Source organism: Theobroma umbraticum, unplaced genomic scaffold (assembly GCF_002168275.2).
Source record: "Theobroma umbraticum cultivar Fairchild unplaced genomic scaffold, ASM216827v3 scaffold_4.1, whole genome shotgun sequence".
NCBI lineage: Eukaryota > Viridiplantae > Streptophyta > Magnoliopsida > Malvales > Malvaceae > Theobroma > Theobroma umbraticum.
Genome location: NW_018397258.1, coordinates 8,121,592 through 8,143,562, shown reverse-complemented (window position 1 = coordinate 8,143,562; position 21,971 = coordinate 8,121,592). Strand labels below are relative to the sequence as shown.

Sequence of the window (21,971 nt, the reverse complement as noted above, 5' to 3'; positions counted from 1 at the left end):
TTTGAATGCATTTGACCTTTACACTTCAGCCCAATTTTTAATGGATCTTTTGGGCTTTTGAAACTATCTGAATGATACTCTAAAACATTCAGTTACATGGTTTATGTAAGGTATTGATTTGGTTTCAAGATTCCATATTTGACTAAATGTGTTTTTTATGTAAGCACTCTTCCATTTAGTTTGTTCCCCATCCCCATTGTTTACTCATTGAGTTTTTATAGCTCACACATAAAAGCTTTATTTGTTTTTCAAATCCATAGCTTATTGGGTCACTATTAGTACAGATCAGGTCTCCGTTAGTTGTATTGGTAGGTCCATGGCATCCTAGTCACCCTTATTTTATTTTGAGTTCACTCCACTGTCAGAGTCGAACTGCTATTTGTTTTTACAAATGTTAGTTATATTTTATGTTTGGCCATTCTATGGCATATACTATCTAAATTTGTAAATAAGTATTTACCGTGTGAATGTTGCTTTTACTCTGGTATATTTACTTGCCTTACAAGACGGTACTTCAGTTTGGTTTCAGTATATTTATGTATGTACATACATATGTGGATGCATTCTCATGTTATGGTATTCTGTTATGTGATTCTGTCTTTTGTTACCTAAGGCTTGCTTAGGTTGAGTGGGCCTTGCCTACTAGACTCTTGCGCTAGTCATGGGCTGAAATTTGGGTTGTGACAATAGACGACTTGTTTGACTAGTTGCAAGGAGCGCAATGCTTCTCTAAAATAGAACTCTATTCAAGTTTTCACCAATTAAGGATTAGTAAAAGGTTGCACTTAAGACTACTTTTCAAAATTGATACGGATACTACGAGGTTTTGATGATATCTTTTAGACTTAGAAATGTTTCAAAAATCTTTATGGATTTGATGAACTATGCATTCAAACCATATTTAGATAAATTTATTGTAGTCTTCATTGTGATGTTTTAGTCTACTTGAGGAGTAGAAAGGAGCTTGAGCAGCACTTAAGGATTGTGCTCCAAAATTTGAGAGAGCATTAATTGCATGCCAAATTCTCCAAGTGTGAGCTTTGACTTGATAGTGTAAGCTTCTTGAGTCATGTGGTTTCTAAGGATGGTGTAAAAATGGACCTTAAGAAAATAAAGGCAATAGAGAAATAGTCGAAGCCAACTTCAGTGATAGAGATTCGTAGTTTCTTAGGTTTGGCAGGTTACTACCTTCAAGTCGTTAAAAATTTATTAAGATTTCCACACTAATGTCCATGTTAACTCAAAAGAATGTGAAGTTCCAGTGGTTTAATACTTGTGAAAAAAGTTTTGAAAAACTAAAAACTTGCCTCACTTCAGCTTCGTTGCTTAGATTACCACAAGGTATTGGGGGTTACACAATGTATTGTGATGCTTGAAGAGTTGGCTTAGGTTACATATTGATACAACATGATAAGGTAATTGTCTATGCTTCGAGACAGTTGAAGAGGCATGAGTAGAACTACCCCATTCATGACTTGGAAATGGCAGCTATTGTATTTGTCTTGAAAAATTGGAGGCACTACATAAATGGGGAAACTTGTGATGTCTACATTGATCATAAGAGTTTAGAATACATTTTCCAACAAAGGGGTCTCAACCTCAGGCAATGTAAATGGATGGAGTTATTTAAGGATTATGACTATTCTACTTTGTATCATCTCAAAAAAGTGAATGTGGTGGTGGACACCTTGAAACGAAAATTTAGGGGAAGTTTTGCCCATATTTTTATGGATAAGAGACCCTTGTTACAAGGACTACATAAGTTTTAAGACATATGAGTACATTTTGAGGTTAATGAGACAAATGGTGTTTAAGCACATTTTCGAGCCAAGCTGATGCTTTTTGATCATATCAAGGAAGCCTAAGATAAGGATTAATAAGTGACTAAAGCCTTAGAAGATGCATAAGAGAGAACAGACAAAATTTTATTAGAAACTCTAAGGGATTACTTTGTTATGCATTCAAATTATATGTGTCGGATATGAATGGATTAAAGAGAGAGATCTTAGAGGAGGCACATTTATCTGCCTATGTTATTCATTTGAGAACCACCCAAATGTACCATGATTTGATATAGGTATATTGGTGGGAAGGTTTAAAAAAGATGTAGCAGAATTTGTGGCTAAATGTTTAGTGTGCCAACAAGTTAAGGTAAGACATCAGAGGGTCGCTAGATTAATACAACTTTTACCAGTATGTGAATGGAAAAAGGAGCACATTACTATTGATTTTGCGATAAGATTGTCTCATATGAATAAAGGATGAGATTCCATCTGGGTGGTAGTAGGCAAATTAACTAAATTAGCCCACTTTATGCCAATTAAGACTACTTATAAGGATACTCTTTATGCTTGATTGTACATCAACAAGATTATGAGGCTATATGGAGTTTTGGTGACCATAATGTCTAATTAAAGTACACAATTTACTAGTTGATTTCGGGAAAGCTTGAGGGGACTTTAGGGACATGGTTGAATTTGGGTGATAATAGGCAGATTAACTAAATCAACCCACTTTTTGCCAATTAAGACAATTATGCGGCTACTCATTATGTTTAATTGTACATCAAAGAAATTGTGAGGCTACATAGAGTTTTGTTAACCATAGTGTCTAATCAAAGTACATAGTTCATTAGTTAATTTTGGGGAATGCATTAGGAGGTTTTCGAGATGAGTTAAATTTTAGTACAATTTTCCACGCTCAAACAGATGGACAGTTTAAGAGGACCATTTAGACTTTGAAAGACATGTTATGAGCTTGTGAGATTGACTCAGGAGACATATGAGATTGGCACTTACCTTTGGTAGAGTTTGCTTATAATAATAGTTATCATGTGAGCATATAGATGCAGCCTTATTAGGCCTTGTATGGGCAAAAGTGTAGATCACCAATTTATAGGTTTAAGGTTAGTGAAAAAAAAAACTCACTGGACTAGAGTTGGTCCAAGAGACCATTGATAAGATTCAAAAGATCCATGAGAGGATGTTAGCGGTACATAGTCGACAAATATCATATATCGATAATAAACAAAGAGACTTGGAGTTTCAAGTGAGGGTCATGTATTTTTTAGAGTTTCACCAATTAAGGGAGTAATGATATTTGGCAAGAAAGGGAAGTTAAGTCCAAGGTACATTGAACCATTTGAGATCCTTGTGAGAGTTAGCATAATGGTGTATATATTGCCACTCCCCATATATCTTGCTAGTACACATCCAGTGTTTCATATTCTTCATAAATATAATCCTTACTCGTCGCATGTAATTCAATATGAGGAAATTTAATTGAAAGATGACTTGACGTATGAGGAGAAACCAATACCATTTGGATAGGCAAGTCAAGAAACCTAGCCCCAAGGACACAGCCTTAGAGAAAATGTTATGGTGAAACCACTCAAGTGAAATAGTGAGATAGGAAGCCAAGGATGATAAAAGAACTAGATATTCACACAAATTCAAGGAATAAAGGTTAGTTATTTCAATAAATTCGAGGATCAAATTTTCTTGAGGGGAAAGAATATGAAACCCTTGACTTTGACTTACACGTAACCTAGCTTAAAGGCATAAATTAAGCCAAGGAAAAATGGTAATTTTCTTAATGAGCTTTGCAAAAAAAATTCTCTAATCAAATATTTTTAAAGGTTATGCTTTGAAAACATATTTTCATCAATTATTAAGTCTATTTGAAAGAAAGAAAAAAGAGAAAAATCAAAATTTGGTGTATTTTATAAATTCTATTTCCCTTAAATCCTTTTAGACTTCCTTGACCTCCTAAAATTTTTCCTCTAATCGAAACTCTTTCCTCCTTTCTTCTTTCTCACATTATTTTCATTTTTTTCCTCCCTCACTAACTTTCTTTCTTTTTTCCACCTTTTCTCTAAATCTCTTTGAATTTCCAGCATATTTCTTTAGATTTTTGGTTTTATAAAGGTTAGATTTCAACTTTTAGTTCTTCAATACAATGGTTTTCAATTTCAAGCTTTCTCTCTTTAAAAATTTTGTTTCTCTCTAAAAGGTTAGGTTTTTAATTCATTTTGCTACCACAAGGTCAACAAGGTATGTTTATCTTGTATTTAGGTTGTTAATACTATGAGTTTACAATTTGGCGGACAAATTAAGGTTGATTTAAGAGTTTAGTACTATTATCAACATGGGTTACATGCCCCTAGCATGTTTTGTACTATTATCAACATGGGTTACATGTCCCTAGCATGTTTTGTACTACTATCGATATGGGTTGCATGCTTCTAACATGTTCTGTTTACATGCCTTGGCATGTTCTGTTTACGTGCCCTTAGTATGTTTTGATTGTAAATCATGAGATAGAACTACAAGTGTGCAAGTGTTGTCAAGTATAATTTTGAGACTTTGAATGGCAATCTCATGCTCGAGATTTTGAATTTGAAATTGATTCTATCTATTTGTATGATGATTTGGAAGAATTTATCTTTGAACAAAATTTTCTGACTTGTTTTATGTCTAGAATCTGAGTGATTGAAAACATTTTGGTTGAACCTCTTGTTTTAGGCCAAAATATGGAAATTTTGCTTGAAATCAAGGAAATTTTGAATGAGGTATTGATACCCCTTGAATATGGTTTTGATACCTGGCTAATAGAATGCTCTAGAAAGCATTTTATGTATTAAGCATCGATACTTGGAAGTCAGAAAGCATTTTGTGTAAAAGGTATCGATACTTTTAGCATAAATATTAGTACCTAGCAACCAGAATGCCCCAAAAGGCATTTTGTATGAGAAATCCCAACACATTTGGGCTAGGTATTGATACTTGCAGCATTCTCTAAAAAATTTATACTTTTAGATAGGTTTTTGGATACTTTTGGCTTTGCCACTTCAAACCAAACTCATAAAAGGTTTCATATACATTTTAAACCATCTTAATGATGTTCAAAAACACTTTTATTACATTATTTGAATGATAATTTGGATTTAACTTATGATTGCATATTTGGTAAAAATGTGCTTTTATGAAAACACTTATACCTTAACTCGTTCGCCTTTACTGTATCTCCTTTTTTAGTTATAAACTCACACATGTAAATTCTGGTTGTGTTTTAAGATCATTAGAGCTTTGGTTTGATGTCTTGGAGAGAGCTCCATATATACCTTTGGTAAGTGTTCATTGAGGTATCCAGTAGATCTTACTTACCTTTGAGTCAACTTCGCTAATCTATTTAGTGTTTGTCTATTTTGAAATCCATTACACTTCTATTTTTTGTTTGTAAAGAGTTTACGAATTTTATAATTTAACCATGAGATGGCACATGACTATATAATTGTTCTGATTCTATTATAAATGATCTAAACAAGTGAATGTGCGCTTAATATTGTTATTGTTAGAAAGTGGGCTCACCTTTTTAGATGAATATTCCACTAAGTTTCTGATCAAAAAAGCTTGCCTTATGAATCTATTTCATTATGTTGGGATACACTTTATTGGAGAAAATGTGTTTCCACATCCATTTCCTCATGTTGGGATACACTTTCTTAAAGCTCTTGCATCTCATAAAGCTCAAGGATTCTTTAACCTCACTTATGCTTGGGAAGTCATCTTCTAGAAAGTTAACTTCACGAGACTCCATCTCAGTTAGCCCTCCATCAAGGTGTTCCCCATACATCACGTAGCCCTTAAAATGTTATAAGTATCAAATAAATACACATTTATTAGCTTTAGGGCCAAGTTTCCCATACTTATGAAATGAGTGATGTGCATACCTTACAAATCCTTAAGGACAAAAACCTTCCAAATTGGGCTTATTCTTATTCCACAACTCATATGGAGTTGTGGGAACAGATTTTGAAGGCACACAATTGAAGACGTACGTTGTGGTCAAAAGGACATCCCCTTAAAAACCTATTGAAAGGGTAGATTGTACCATTATTGACCTAACCATGTCTAACAAAGTATGATTTCTTTTCTCCACAACACATTTTGTTGCAGAGTTCTAAGTATGATTAACTGTCAACGTATTCCCTTTTCCTCACATAATTCTCTAAACTGATTAGATAGGTATTCACGACCTCTATCAATGTAAAAAACCTTAAGTTTCTTTTTTTTTCTAATTCTCAACCTCTGCCATAAAGCATTTGAAATAATTCAAAGCTTTAGAACAGTAAGACAATAGAAATATGGATCCATATCATGAGTAATCATTTATGAATGCAATGAAATATGATACACCATTGTGAGCTTTTACACTCATAGGCCCACAAATGTCCAATTGAACAAGTTCTAGAAGATGGGTGGCCTTTTTAGCCTTCCTAAGGATTTCTGTTGGCCTTACTAGCAAGACATAGCTTAAATGTAGGAAGTTTAACTTTGACAAGTGAGCCCAATAGCCCATCGCTAACCAATCTGAACGTTCTATTTTGCCCAATATGTCTTAATCTAGCATGCCATTTCATAGAATCATTTATAATATCAGTAGAAGAATTTGAAACTAAAGCAACATCATATTAGAATCCAAATCTAACATAATCAAACCGTCTTTAAAATAACCATGATCAAAAAACGTGTCTTCAAGAAAAATTGACAAACTATAATTCTTGAAAGTAAAATTAAATCCTAAATCAATCAATGCTAAAACTAAAAGTAGATTACATCATACAAATGAAGTATGAAGCACATCATGTAAGAGCCATTTTTTCCCATTATGCATTGTGAGTTCGTAGGTTCTTACTCCCAGACTTCTTATTGTGGTTCATTGCCCATCATGACAAAATGTGTTCGTTGGTAAACGATGGTAATATTCATATCCTGCATGGTTGCAGGTTATGGGCTTGGTTGCTCTTGTATCTATAATCCAATCAAGGAAAAAATGAGCTATAAACACATAAGAACATACATAAGTTCTAAAGCGGTTTAGAAGATGAACATTCTTAGGCTCAATGCACTCATGAGCAAAATGTCCCTTCTTACCACAATTAAAGCATTTCAACTTGGACTTATCCTTTTTCTCACCACACTTGCCTCTTTGATCCTTGGTGACTCCATCATTTTTAGGCCTTAAATTTCTAGCTTTTCCTTTTTTTTGTTGTCTCTTTTGTTGGGTAACATACCTTATGTGATTTCCAACTTAAGCTATCAAGGCAATGTTGTGGATAGCTTCTCTATGCTTTGCCTTAATCTCTAGATGGGGAGAAATGTCATTAAAAGTCTTTATCCCTTCATTGTGTGTTAATACAAGCTTAACATGTCCCCATGAAGGCTCAAGGAGTGACCTAATGATAGTTAAGACCTCCTAGTCATCTGTGAGATCATAGCTAGCTACTTTCATCTCTCTTATCATGGTTGACGTAGCCCTTAGGTGTTCAGCCCTAGTGCGGTTAGAGTCCATCACATATTGATTGAACCTAAATGTCAAGGCACAGAGCCTTATAGCTATGGTTTCACCATACTTAAATTTTAGTCGTTCCACAATTGTTTGGTAGCTTGGAAGTTCTCAAACTCCTCAATAAGATCATCATGCATGCAACTTAACATGGCAAAGCACGCATTACGATCTCTCTTATACCAAGTGTGATAGGCCTCTTGGTCTCAACGATGCTAAGTAGTGTTTCCAACTTCATGTGGGTTTATCTCTTTGGTTAAATGATCGAGCAACACTTGCTCATTAAGAAGATACTAGACCTTCTTATGCCAAATATCATAGTTTTTGCCATCAAGTTTGTCACCTTTGCTCAAATCAGCAATAATTTTTTTGAACCCATATCACTACATCATTACATAGAATTTAATTAGGCACATATCTAATTTTCTAATCAATTACAATTAAACATATTTAATTTTTACCAATATTACTAGTTCAAAATTTTCTCATGCATGCTAGTAATCATCACCAATAGTAAAAGCATCAATTCAAACGTCTAATCTAATTTAACCTTAGATTATGGGAACAACTCTCATTATCCTAAAGCATGGGAACAACTTCCACTTATCACATAATATAATGAGTTCTACTAAAGAACCCTATTGATATTTATAGGTGCCCATATCCAAAATAATATTATGTGTAAAGTAAGCGTGAAATTACATCCCTTTACATGGCCTCAACAAATAATTAATACAAACTTAAAATAAATTACATCATAAGGAACCTACTCAATCAATTTACAAAATAAGGATATTGCGCTTTCTTATAGGTATTTATTATTTTTGATGATTAAAATCTTCCATATAAATGTTGTGCACACAAAAATAGCACTAAGTATATCATAATTTTTAGATGCTTTCGGGAAAAACTAAAATCGTCTCCTTGACAGAGCACTTTACTTCTGCAGCAATTTTCAAGAAAAGCTGAAGGAGTCACAAATAGTCTCTTTTAAAACCCAATCTCCATTTACAAAATTATTGAGACATATAATCACCGTACTATCTTTTTGCATACAATTTTGCTCAACAAATAAGTAAAATAATTACATCATACATTTTATAAATTTTATTTAATAAATAATTAAAATATTACAATCATACAAAATATACTCATATGGCACATAGTATTTTACAACATATGTAAAATAATTGATTTAACAAACACTTTCTAAATTCACTCAAACCATATATTTGATTTAGAAGAAAAATAATTTCTAATATATAATGTATAAGTAAAAAAAGAGGTTAATTAACATATTAATTAATTACATTTATAATGCATGTGAATTTGATAAACTATTAACACACAAAAACATAAATAATATTTTGAATTTTTTGTCAAATTGTAATTACCAAAAAATTTTAAATTCATTTTGAAAAATAAAAACTTGTAAGGCAAAAATACAATTTTGAAAAAATATATCCATTGACACCATGTGGCTCCCACATTACACTCTTAATGGTTGTGTCCAGACCTTTTTGGTCTTTATTATCTATCACACTCCTATCTCAATGATGCTTCCTTGATATAGTGGTTAAAAGATATTTTCAAAAGTCTTAATGACTTTGTTAGTGTAGCTTCGAATCCTATTAATTACATTTTATTTTTTTATTTTTTTGTGATATATATAAAAATGCATATAATATATCGTTAGAAAAAAAATTAAAAATGGAACATATCTATTACAAATTTATACATAATAAATCATATATTGGTAATTTAAATTAAATAAAATTATGATCAAAACATGCTTTCAAATATACACAAATTGGAAGAATGAAAACAAGCCAAAACTTGCTTTAATACCACTATTGGGAAGTAAATAAGAAATGGAACATATTTATTACAGATTTATACATAATAAATCATATACTGGTAATTTAAATTAAACAAAATTATGACTAAAACATACTTTCAAATATACACAAATTGGAAGAACGAAAGCAAGCCAAAACCTGCTTTAATAACACTGTTGAGAGGTGGGCTTACCTTTTCAAATGAATATTCCACTCTCTTTTTGATCCAAAAAAGCTTGCTTTATAAATTATATACTGGTAATTTAAATTAAACAAAATTATGGCCAAAACATGCTTTCAAATATACACAAATTGGAAGAATGAAAGCAAGCCAAAACTTGCTTTGATACCATTGCTGGGAGATAGGCTTACCTTTTCAAATGAATATTCCACTCCCTTTCTAATCGAGAAAAGCCTGTCTTACGAATCCTCCTTTGTGCACACAACGCTCTTTTCGCTCTCGTTGTATAGAGCGACTACTAAAGTCCTCCAAAGAAATTACACATTCTAAAACTTTTGACCTTTGATGGTGCCTCAAGAATAAAGAGAAAAAAGAAAAGAAAATGTTTTTAGTTTTTCTAACTTACAAAACAACTCACGTTCACTCTTAGTTATGTGAAAAAACTAGTACGTCTGTTCACTATTTATAAACATTTTATAAATATAAAGATAGGATATTATTTTTAAATTTTAAAAAATTAAATTTAAATGTAATTAATTCTTATTTAAATTTAAATAAATTAAATTTAAATATAAGGATAGATCATTTTTATTTCAATTTAAACAAATTAAATTTAAATTTCTATCATATCTCAAACGTTGTTTTAACTATTCAATTAAGAAATATCATAATAATATCCAACATTAATTAATTGAATATTTATTAATTATTCACAAATAATTAATAAAGTTGCATGCCACATGGACACACCATATTTAAACGCAACAATTACTAAACATGGCTATGTTTGACGAGGTTTATACACATAAATATACATGAATGTGTTGAAACGAGTCTCACCTTTTAATGTTGTGTTAATTATACCCGTTTATCTGCATCTGAGGCTAGCTTGATCCTTGTGGGCTCTGTCTCCTTGGTCCTTACGTCGATCATGTCCTAGGATTGGACCATGACAAAAAAAGACATGCTTATCAATGTTATGTTTTTTCTTTTTTTCAACTCAATAGTTAGGCTAGAGGATAAAAACTTTCCCTTAGACTTGGTAATTTTGTATGACACAATAACATGACACAAACATGATACGGAATTAAGCAAGTTTGGGTTTAGGATAATAGTGTTTCATGTTTTAAACATGTCAGTCCCGTTTAAAACTTGTTTAAGATATGTCTAGTTAATTGTGTTATCATATATTCGCTTAACTCGTGACTCTTTTATTACACTTTTAATTAATCAGGTAAAAGTGTCTACCCAACATGTTTATGACTTGATTATGACCCGTTTAAACCTCCACATATATAATTTCTTTTATTATGATTGGTGATGGTGGTGGAGGATTTTATTATACTTGATGGATATTATTGTTTTATTATATATAATTATTTTTATGATTATTAGATATAAATTTAAATAATAAAGTTATATTTCATTTGTGATTGTATGTATTTTAATTCGATTGTATTAATCATGTTTAAAATTTTAATCATATTAATGTTGTCAATTTTGCATATGCAAGTATACATATCTAGCAAGTAATATAGATAGTAAGTCCAGATTATCGTTCCTATAAGAATTTGTTTCTAAAGTTTCACTAACTACTAAAATTATATAACAAATTAATCTTGTCTAAGCTAACCAACAATTGAAAAGATAATCAAAAACAAAATAAAAAATGAACAACAAATTAACTAGCAAAAACTAAATATGTTGAGAAAAGCAGTAGGTTAAAGACCTAAGGTCATGGGTTCATTCAACATTTCATCTTATACCAGCTTTTCTTGTTATTTATCTTTCCTAGATGATTTTACTAATCTAGAATCCAAAATTATGAACAAGCCTCCATCAAGATACTTATACAAATGCCTAACTTAATTAGTTCACTATATGTCTATAGAAATCAATTAAATTAAGTTCATTAAGCAAATGTCCTAATTTGGCTGTGTATGGCAATTGATGTATATCTACTTGAATCATGAATAAGATCACCTAAGTGACATGAACATACACTATTTAAATCTTAGTCCAACTTAAAATCTCTCTATCGAGTTTCAATTATATTCACAAATCAATTATTATTGGCCAAGCAATTAAAAGCATTACAAACATATTTAAATAAGTAAAACGATACCCATTCATGATAAGTAAAAGAAAAATCAATATTCAAATTACATGTTGAACTCCACCATAATGCTAGATAAGCAAATTAGTTCATAATATTTAAATAAAACACTATCCAAAGAAATTTAGCCATGGATTCAAAACAAGAAAATAAAAATAACATAAAAGGAGAGAAAGAAACTAATGTTGAATCTTGGTAAATCTCTAAACTCTCTCAATTGCTCCTGAATTCTTGACTAATTCATAGCTCCAACTCTCCAAGAAAAGCTTCTACCTTCTCCCCCTTAAATGCTCTCTAAAAAGCTTTTACATATGTGCAAGGATGCCCTACTTTCCAATTTATGTCAAAAGTTTAATTTTGGGAATCAAGGTGGCGTTGTAGCCATGACTTCTCAATGCCGCGGTGCCGTGACAAGATGTGGTAGCATCACAGCCCTCCTTTTCTAGGGCCGTTGTACCATGCTCTTGGCCTTAGTATGATGCACTCATCCAACCCAACACCGCAGCCACAAGCTTCTAATGTTGTGGCAATGGTCCCTTCAGCGCCATGGCCTTAATCACAGTGCTCCCTTGTGTGTAGTCTACATCTATTTATCATCTTCAGATATAATTTTCACCTTGATTTGATGTAAACTAGGCAAAGTGGTAAATGAAAGTTGTAGCCCATTCTCTTAACTTTCCAGTGAATTAAAAATCACATCAATTAGACTTTTGCAGCTCAAGTTATCTTTAAATTACCACAGTATATATGAGTGGAACCTTCACCGTACTTGTGCTATCATAACTCAATTTCACCTTGCTCGTCACATGTCCTACACATAACCGTGAGAGAAATCGACATTAACTCTTCTTAAAGTAAATTAAATTAAAATAAAATAAACTTAAACTAAATTAACTTAATTTAACAATTTAACATGTAATCTAACTTTAAAAAGCAACTAAAATGCCCAAACCGAACCTAAAACTCATAGGTCTAGCTACTAAATCCCCAAAATACATTAAAAATAGCTCTATATAAGAGTTATTAGTTAATCGTTTAAATTTGTTATAAATCATGTTGTGTAATACAAAATTTAAACTGAAATATTTAATAGACATGTTAGGTTTGTTATGTCATGTTACACATTTACTAAACATATTTGTATTCGTATTTAAGATTCTAACACATTTAATTAATCATATCATATTTATGTTTATCATTATATTATTAATACTTTATACTTATACAACACTTTAAAACACCATAACACAAATTGTCAATCTACTCTTATTTCTTTTGAATCTAAATTTCAACCAAAAATTAGATGATTTTCAAATCTTTTGTCTAAAATACTGTAATTGCAGGGTCGCTTTCATTTTGTTGTTTGAACTTATACCATAAATTTCACAGGTACTAATTTCTCAGAGTGTATCTTGGCTACATCTGTCCCATTCCCAGCTGGGTACCACCACTAACCCAAATATTACAATGAGCAGAAACCATTGTAAAGGACAATATATCATGCTTCCTTAGTCACAGTTTGTGTGCGAAAATCTTTGAAATCGTAGATCATATATCATGAAAAAAGAAAGCCCACATCACTGTCATTAATTATCAATACAGCTGTCTGAGAAGCTTGCACGTTTCTAACACCCTCATAGGGAAAACTACAACTCCCCACCCTGCCCATTGAACCTGCGAGATTCACATTAGTGATGCGAAACCCACATTTTTCTTTTTCGTTTTTTAAGTTTGGTTTGCTGTAAAAGGCTAGGCTTGATTTTCAATTTTGGGCTAGCTAGAGATCTAATTTTCTTTAATGAAATTTTGGCCATATATAGCATATCGATGACTGCTTATTAATTAAATGCCAAGCTGCAACCAGATTTATGAAAGATATATAAGGTGATCAAAGTTCATAGTATCCAACCAATTTACTGTAGTTCCTTCACTGTTCTCATCAAAGCATTTGAAACTAATTGCAATATATTTATTGATGACCCAGGCTGTAACATAAATCTTAGCCACATCTTATTCCTTTATCAACTTTTTCCCTTTTTTTTTTTCTAAAACGAAAATGACCATCGAATTGGGTCCCACCCCTTTTCAATTTTGATAATCAAAAACATATATAAAAGAAAAAGAAAAGATTTTTATCCTACCAAGATATGCAACTTAAAGAAATTAAGCAAGACAAAATCATTCAGAGTTTTTAGATCAAACCATGAAATTTTCATTAACCAAAAACGCAAAGTAAATTGTTTGTGTTGACAACTTTATTTTATGTTTTATGTTTATAGTGTGAGTTGTTGCAAACTTATATAGTGTAAGTTACGTTGTGATGTTGGTTTATTAGTGAAGTGATCACAAGGACGGAGTGACGAGGGTGGCAGATGGTGGTTATCGTCACTCTTCAATTTTAAATTTCTTATTATTATCATAAATACAAAACTTAATATATATAATATGATTATTTTTATAATTACTTTTTAATCACTTTTCATTTAAAATCTTGAATTCACTGTTAATAATCATTTTGTGATGATATGATATATGATATAAGTCTTGCATTTAATCGTGTTTATGTCAACAGAATCTTGCTAGATTTTCATTTATATAATCTATTTTTATTATCTCTAATCCATATTTTGTATTTTTTATAACAAAAAAATCTTTGAAACAACCAAAAGAAATACTCTAGAAAGATTAACTCAAGCCTTGGTCATAAAGCAGCAAACGCTACTAATTGTATATATTAAAGGGGACGTTGATTTATCAAACTTTTTATTGATACTGAAAGGTATTGAATTATAACCTTGCTTTAAGAGGGTACAAAAAAATTGTAGTATTGAGTGCAGGAGCTTGTTAGTAAGTTATTATATACATAATTGATGAGAGGAGCAAATTATTGAATTGTAGATCGATAGAAGCTTCAATCTGGCAAATGCCTCAAGAAGTCCCAATCCCAACCATATCCCTTCGTACGCCCAGAATCTCCATTGATCACTCTGTGATCGAGTGGTAGCTATCCTAATAGTTAAATTTTAACCTTATCTCAAACATTAAATGTTTGTATTAGCAGCTCATTGATCAGCCAGGGCCGACCTGAATCCAAATGATTTTAGTCTAAAGTTGGGCGTCATTCACAGGTGAACTGTGACAAAAGCAGTATCCGCTACTTTAGGTGGGCAGTGCTCCTTCATTTGTTGACCAAACCAGGGAGATTCAGCGGTCTTACATGATGTGAATATCATTTGGATTTTATTTCTTTAAATTCAACATGTACAAACCTGTGCGGTCCTTATCTCATATTTCCCCTGTTTGAAACGAAAAGAACACTCATCAGAGGCTCGTCGATTGGGGATCAAAGCAGAGACGTTATGCATAAGAATTGATCACCAGAGGATCAGCGTGAAAAAGAGGGTGAAAGGTCTCCTCTACAGGAAACAGCAACAAGGACTCAACAAGTCTGGTTGGTGAGAAGTATTATCGTACCCAACTTGCAAGCTGTTCTCTATTTCGGGCCCATGCATAACATGAGTGGACCAGGGCCTGCCTAGGGTACTTTCTTTTTCTAAACAGTAATACCAGTAGGGCCATACTGCGAGTTTCGGGCCAACACTCTAGGAAAATAACGTATTATCATACAGCAGTACTGCAGTAACAAGCATGAAGCTTTGCTTATATCGTTTAGTTTGTCTCCTATTGGCTTAGATTTGAGGGAACAATTGATAGCTTGAAGCTTTTGCATGTTCCTGGACCATTGGACACGTCGGGTTGCTTAAGCTGTAACGTGCAAGAAATTCTCCCAGAGAATGTTAGAAACAGGACTTGGGTTGTGGTTTTTAAGGGATTTTAGGGGGAAATCTTGGCCTTGGATAGTAACTCTGCTCTTTTTGCTTTAAAACTGAAGTGAATGAACGACATTGAATCGGGGTAGGATTTTTACTTATGGTCAACAATTAGACTTCCTTGGCTGGGAAAGTATAATTCATTTGCCATGTTACTTAAAATCATATAGGACATTCCCATCGTTGCCTTCTGGTGTTTTGCCAGAATTATTTAGTTGCCCCGCCATTACCATTGATGGTGATCATCCGGCAAATGCTTTGAGCAACGAGATGGTTAACTAGCATATCTACTAGTAAAATGGCCATTGTTTTCCAGTTAACAATACTGCTGAGTACCAGGCAGAAGAGGGCTGCACTTTTGATAAACAAGTATAAAAGCACATAAAATGCAAAACTATTTGGAATCTAGGTGCAGCTAACCTTAATAAACTCAGAAAATCTAGTGCCTGTTAGGGTACAAGATTAAGAATAAAAGCACTGAAAAATGGAACATATAACAGCAAAGAGCAAAAATATCTTTAACAAGATCTTATATCAAATTACAAGAGTCTATAGCATATGTACAACATATCTACAAAACTAAGGAACAAATCTGTTACTACATAAACTAAAAATTAAATGGAAAAAAGAAAAGGGAAACCTACACTCAATACCATGGCAAGCTAAGTTCTAAGGAAAATTATGCAGCAAATTATAGACAATCCCACCACCTCCTGGGAAAGCTTGCCCTATTTCCCCACCCCCTAACCACCTTCAAAAAAGGGGAATCAAAAGAAACAAAGAATAGAGCTTGCAATGCTAATGGATAAAGCTGGAGAACTAAAAATGTGTGAAAGGAGAGCTCCAAATGGACAAACCAAGGACAACAACTTACACGGAGTAGGACATTAAAAAATCAGAAAATAAAACAAAACAAAATTAGTCTGTTTTCATGTCTTGCCCTTCCCAGTGGCACCTTCTCTCTGATTCCGGAAGTGACTGAGAAGCTGTTGTGCCTGCAACAGGTATAGAAGAATATATCATGAACTTTCTCATGTGCATCCCGAAAATTGTCTTTAGACTACACAGTCATCAAACATGTAATAATAGCAGTCACCATTTCAAAGATGTAATGAGCTTTAGAAGAAAACCTTATGCCTTTCTGCTCCCTACTTTCACAAAACAGGTCTTGGAAATGTAAACCATTTTTCCCCATCCGTTTAATCAGTAACAATAATCACAAATACCAGGTCCAATTTCTGATGAATAATTTGACAGTGGTAGAACCCTCAATGGAATTCATTACACAAAATATAAGCAATATAAACATAATTTAACTTTACTGGTGCAATGACGCCAGATATAAAGAGTTTAATAACATTTTTCACTTATTGCATTGAGATCACAGATACAGAAGCAAAAAATGCAAGGACTGTGGCCATAACAGGAGAAGGTGAAAATACTAAGCTACGTACCTTTTCCTTTGCCCTTGGTGTGCCAGACTGAGACAATGCGACGAGGGGTGGTACAGCCCCTTCTTGCAAAACCAGGGTACAGAACTTGGGACTATTAAGGCATAGTTGCAGCAATACAGAGGCAGCATTTTCCTTACCCCTTTGTGATCCTGATTCAATGGCTTCAACTAATACTGGGATACCACCTTCTCGCACAATTGCCAAACGCCCTTCCCCAATTGTTGACAAGTTGGAGAGAAGAGCCACTGCCTTGTCAACCATCCCACTATCAGGATCCATTAACTCGACAAGATATTTTACTGCACCTGCTTGAACTATACGAGCCTTGTTTTCATGAAAAATTGATAAGTTAAACAAAGCAGTAACAGCATCTTTTTTCCCTCTCAATGTTCCTGAGCCTAGAAGATTCACCAAGGCTTTGACAGCACCAGAACGTCCAATCCTTGCCTTGTACTCTTCCAAGACAGAAAGACTGAACAAAGCTGCTGCAGAATTTTCTCTGGCTCCATCATTTCCAGACTTTAAAACGTGAATTAGTGGCTCTATCGCTCCAGATTTTGCAATCATAGCCTTATTATCTTCATTAATAGAGAGATTCAAGAGGGCTGTGACAGCATGCTCTTGAGTTAGCTTCACTTCTGAGTATAATAGCGAAAGTAATGGTGCAATAGCACCACAGCGACCTATAATTATACGATTGTCCATGTTATGCTTTGCAAGAAGGCGCAATTCTGCAGCAGCTGTTGTTTGGACTTCATTTGATAGGCTTTTAAGGTTGTCTACTAATTTCTTAACATGGGAACTTGTGGTCCAATCATCACATCCTGATCCAGAAAATGAAATGGAGGATGCGCTGTTATACTTATGGTTTCCATTCACTGCCTCTTGTACTTTTGTACCAGAGACATGAAACTGCTTTCCTGTTACCCAGGGAGAAAAACCAGATTCTTTTGTTGAAGGAAATGTGCCAAGGCCCTGAGATGAAATTTCAGCTAACCCATTCCCAGTTTCATGTTTCTTTGACCTCCTTGACAAATCATTCGATGCAGGAGGCACATAATCAATACTGGAAATTTCACTCGAGGCTGATTCAGTCCTGCTGTGAAAATATGACTGATCAGGGGAATGGTGGTCACCCTTGTCAATCTCCCTGCTTTGGCATCTATTACATTCCCCATTAAATCTAGATGCAATATCAATCTTCTGCTTCTCTAAACCAATTCCGACTTCAAGAGATGATCTTGATGTGGAACTACTACTGTTTGCAAAGCAATGGCAACTATCAGTATGGGTTAAATCTTGAGAAGATATATGATTTGAAGGAGATAAGATCGATACAAGTTTTGCATGCCCAGAGTTATTGGAAAGCTGTAAGTTGTTTTCCTCGCACCAACTCGCTACCATAGCTTTGACCATGTAATTTGGAATGAGATTTGTATGTGTAAGTGTTTGATGAGTCTTTGGACAAATGGTCAGTCCATTATCAAGCACTTTGGATGGAAGTCCTGTCATAAGTTTGCCCAGAAGCCACAATAACAGGATCTAGCATAAGTTCCAACGACAGGGGGCAAAGAAAGTGTGGAGGTATCAGGACACCAGTTGTGGGTTCAAAGTGCTCAATTTTAAGCAGATAATCACGTACATGGGAGATGAGATCCACAATCTGATTGATTTGATCTAATTTTCCTTTTGCATTGTTGACTTGCACATTCATTCTCTCTTTTTCCACAGCCACAGTTTCTTTCAACAATTCCTGGTTTGATGTCAAGTTTAGTGATTTGATAACTTCTACCAAATGGTCAGTGCAAGGAATAGCACCAGCTCTTTGAATTCTCAGAGCCTCTTCTATATTTTCTGATACTCTCTCATGCTTCAGACATTTAATTTCCTGCATACAGTTCTGAAACAGTTGAACATCAATTAGTCTCACTACTCAAAGCCAACTCAGCTCTGAGAAAGTGATAGCAGTTGCCATCCAGCTGCCTTAACAACTTCTAAGAGGAAGAGAAAATTTGTAGAAAGACAATGAATAGCATTTTTGTCATCCAAACATAGAATGAATAAGCAAATTTAATTTTTTTTCATACCTGTACACTGGTTATACTTGACATGGATGGCGATGACTGCAACGTTTTATATATCATGTGACAAATCTGAAGTGAAGAGCTTTGCATTTTTATCAGAAAGGGCTCACTCTGAAGAACCTAGACATAATTTTAAAAGACAAATAAATAATTGAAATATGACAGTAGTAGTAGAAGCCTGAAAATCCTATTTTTTAACTCAAGATGGAAAGGTATTCATAACAGAACCCAACATCCAATATTTAAGCTTCCTTTTTCTTTTGGGGGACTGAGCATACAGCAGGGGAAGTCCTCCCCTTCCCCCCACCCCCAATCCTCCCCATAATGAGAGCATCATTTTATCTTAGGTACTTGGTACTCTGGTATAGCTTCAAAGAACTTTACCAATTAGTTCCTTTTTCGTTTTACTACATACTTCATTTAATTGCAAGAAAAATTTTGAGCAAACAAAAAAATTGCAAGAAAAAGACAAGGAAAAAAATGCACTTTGTTGCAATCTATAATAAACTGGATTAGCTTTGCTGTTTTAGGACTCAAGTGTTCTTCTACACACTATTACATTTTCAAACCTAGTTAGCACCTTCCTTAAATCCTTTTCATTTCATTTTAATTTAACTGTGTTATATTTGTAGAAAAGAGATTTTCTTGCAATCTATAATAAACCAAGTTCTCATTATCAGTCAAGTTTTCTTCTATACACAGTAATATTCTACAAATCAATTGAAACTTCACAGAATTAGGTCAGAAGAAGAATTTTTGAGATCCCTGTACTCATTATGCTAGCGTTAAATAGAATGGGCATCCATCCTATCAATCCTTTAATCAATAGATATCTCAAATCCATGGTGGGTACCACTTAGCTCCTATCCAAACAGCACGCAAATTGGACCTAATTGATGGAAACAGGTTTTTCAAACATGAATAATAGTAAGAGGCTCCATGACTGAAAATTAGAATATGCTATGTGTGGTATTTGAGGCAATGTCACTTAAACAAAAACCAGAAAACATAGACAATCCAACTGAAAAGCAATCCTTGATTCTAGCTCTATTTTTTTCTATTAGGTATCATTTCACCAAGGGAGAATGTATTTAGCAAAGATTAAAATAGACTTACCCCACGGATTTTGCTCATCTTAGGACACCAGTTCTCCATGAATTCTCGAGCCTCGTTAACAACCAAGTCTAGCTCTTCACACTCTTTACATAGAATTTCATCTGAAGGTATCTCGCGATCAACAACATCATCAAGCAATGGTTTCAAAAGTTTTAACACAACAACCATATTCCTGTAATCCTTTTCAATAGGAACAACTTTTATTGTCTGGCATGAAACCAGATGAATGAATCGAGAGATACTATTGATAAGAAATTGCACAGAGGTTGTGTCCATCTGACCTGTATTTAATGGAGCATACCAGAATTAAAAGCAAAAAGTTATAATTGAAAGTAGTATAAAAACTTCTCGGGCAAAATCCGTTTATACATATGACTACAAGAGTGCCCTTGATAAAACTTAAGTCTGCCTCGTTTCTCCATGTTGACCCTTTCCTATAATCTAAGGAAGCCCACTCATCCAGATGTGAAGCAAAAGGATAAAAGATCAGATTTTTATAATTTTTCGAAGTGAAAGGTTTTTTGATTGATGTCTACATGAGGAACACAGATGCACTGCTCCTGAAAATTATTTGTTCACTAATGACATAGGACTTGATTTCTTTCCCCACAATCTAAGGAAATCCACTTGACTAAACTTTCAATTTAGAAATAAAATATCAGACTTTACCAAAATTCAGTGTACAAAGGGTTTTGACTAATGCCTATGGGAAGAATAAACATCCAGTGTTACAAAAACATATATTATTTTCTCGTTCCATGGCATTTTCCATGTTGACTTTTTCCCATAAGGTCTAAGGAAACGTTTGCTAGCTTTCCAACAAAAAATAATATTTAAATTAAACAAAATATCAGATCTCCAGAAACTAACAGTAGCTTGGTAAGTGAAAAAGGCCATTGTCTAATGCCCTATGTCAGAAACAAACACACATTATCTATTGTGATCTTGGAGGGGGAAAAAAGCTACTAAGTTCTATATGAAAAAGTTTCATAGTTTATTCGGTTATGAAGAAGCTAGATGGAAGTGTAAAGTTCAAACGTCTACTACAAAACTCCATTGTTCCTAAAGAGAGCGAAAGAGAACTGTTAAAATTCAATGATGAAAATCTTTTCACCCTTCCTTTGGTAGCTGAAGAAAGCTTGATATGAGGTTGAAGTCCAACAACAGCAAAAACTTAGTTTAATAGAGCTACCATAAGATCTCAAATTCCATTTTCTTCCCCTTAGTTATCAGCAACCAAAAACAGGGTACTACGTAAATTCCCTGAACCAAAGAAAAAAAAAAAAAGCTTTTTATTTCTTTAATTTATATTAGAAACATAATTCAAAAACTATCTCACACTTATAAACTAACAGAACCCAAAAAGAAAATACAAACGAGAACACAAGTATTTTCCAGTGCTTAAATCCAATCCAAAACAACACCGCTACTTTATAGACCAAAATATTACAGAAAAAAATTAAAAAAAAATTATTGAGGAATCGACATTTAAACAGACAGAGGAAGAACCTTTTTAACATTGAAAGCATACCTCTTTCTTGGAGCAGGCTTAAGCTGGTGAAACAAAGAAAGCACAGATCTTGATGGACATTTGAGTGATGTAAACACTTCAATGGAAATAATCAAATATTAAACCTTCAAGCATCAAGCATGATAAATTCAAGCTCTGCCCATTTTTCTTTCTTTTTTTCTTGCCAAAGCTGCATGAGAGAGAAAGAGGAGAGCTGCAAGAAACTAGAGACACAAAACTGGAAAAACGAAAAGAGCAACTACAGGAAAAAAGGAGAAAGGGCAGCTGGGTGCCCCTATGTGGTTGAAGGTTTGTTGGTTATGTGGAAAATTAATTAAGAGTGGGGGAGAGTTGAATTAACTAAGGCAGTATTGTATTCTTGTATTTAACCATGATTACATGAAACAAAAGTCAAAGCTTGGTTCGTTTTTTTTTTTGAGTTTTGATTATTGACAATTGATATCCAGTTAGAATGAAAGAAAAAGTATGATTGTG

General features: G+C 33.5%; 1 protein-coding gene across 1 annotated transcript; it reads right to left on the bottom strand.

Annotated features, from left to right (window-relative positions):
- Positions 1–15,806: 15,806 nt before the first annotated feature.
- LOC110413697 (ARM repeat superfamily protein) lies at positions 15,807–21,702 on the bottom strand. Its single transcript, XM_089783218.1, is given in 6 exon segments — positions 15,807–16,307; positions 16,767–18,261; positions 18,263–18,654; positions 18,854–18,970; positions 19,967–20,247; positions 21,498–21,702. Coding segments are annotated over 5 exon segments (2,346 nt in total). The 5' UTR covers positions 20,243–20,247; positions 21,498–21,702; the 3' UTR covers positions 15,807–16,241.
- Positions 21,703–21,971: the final 269 nt, after the last annotated feature.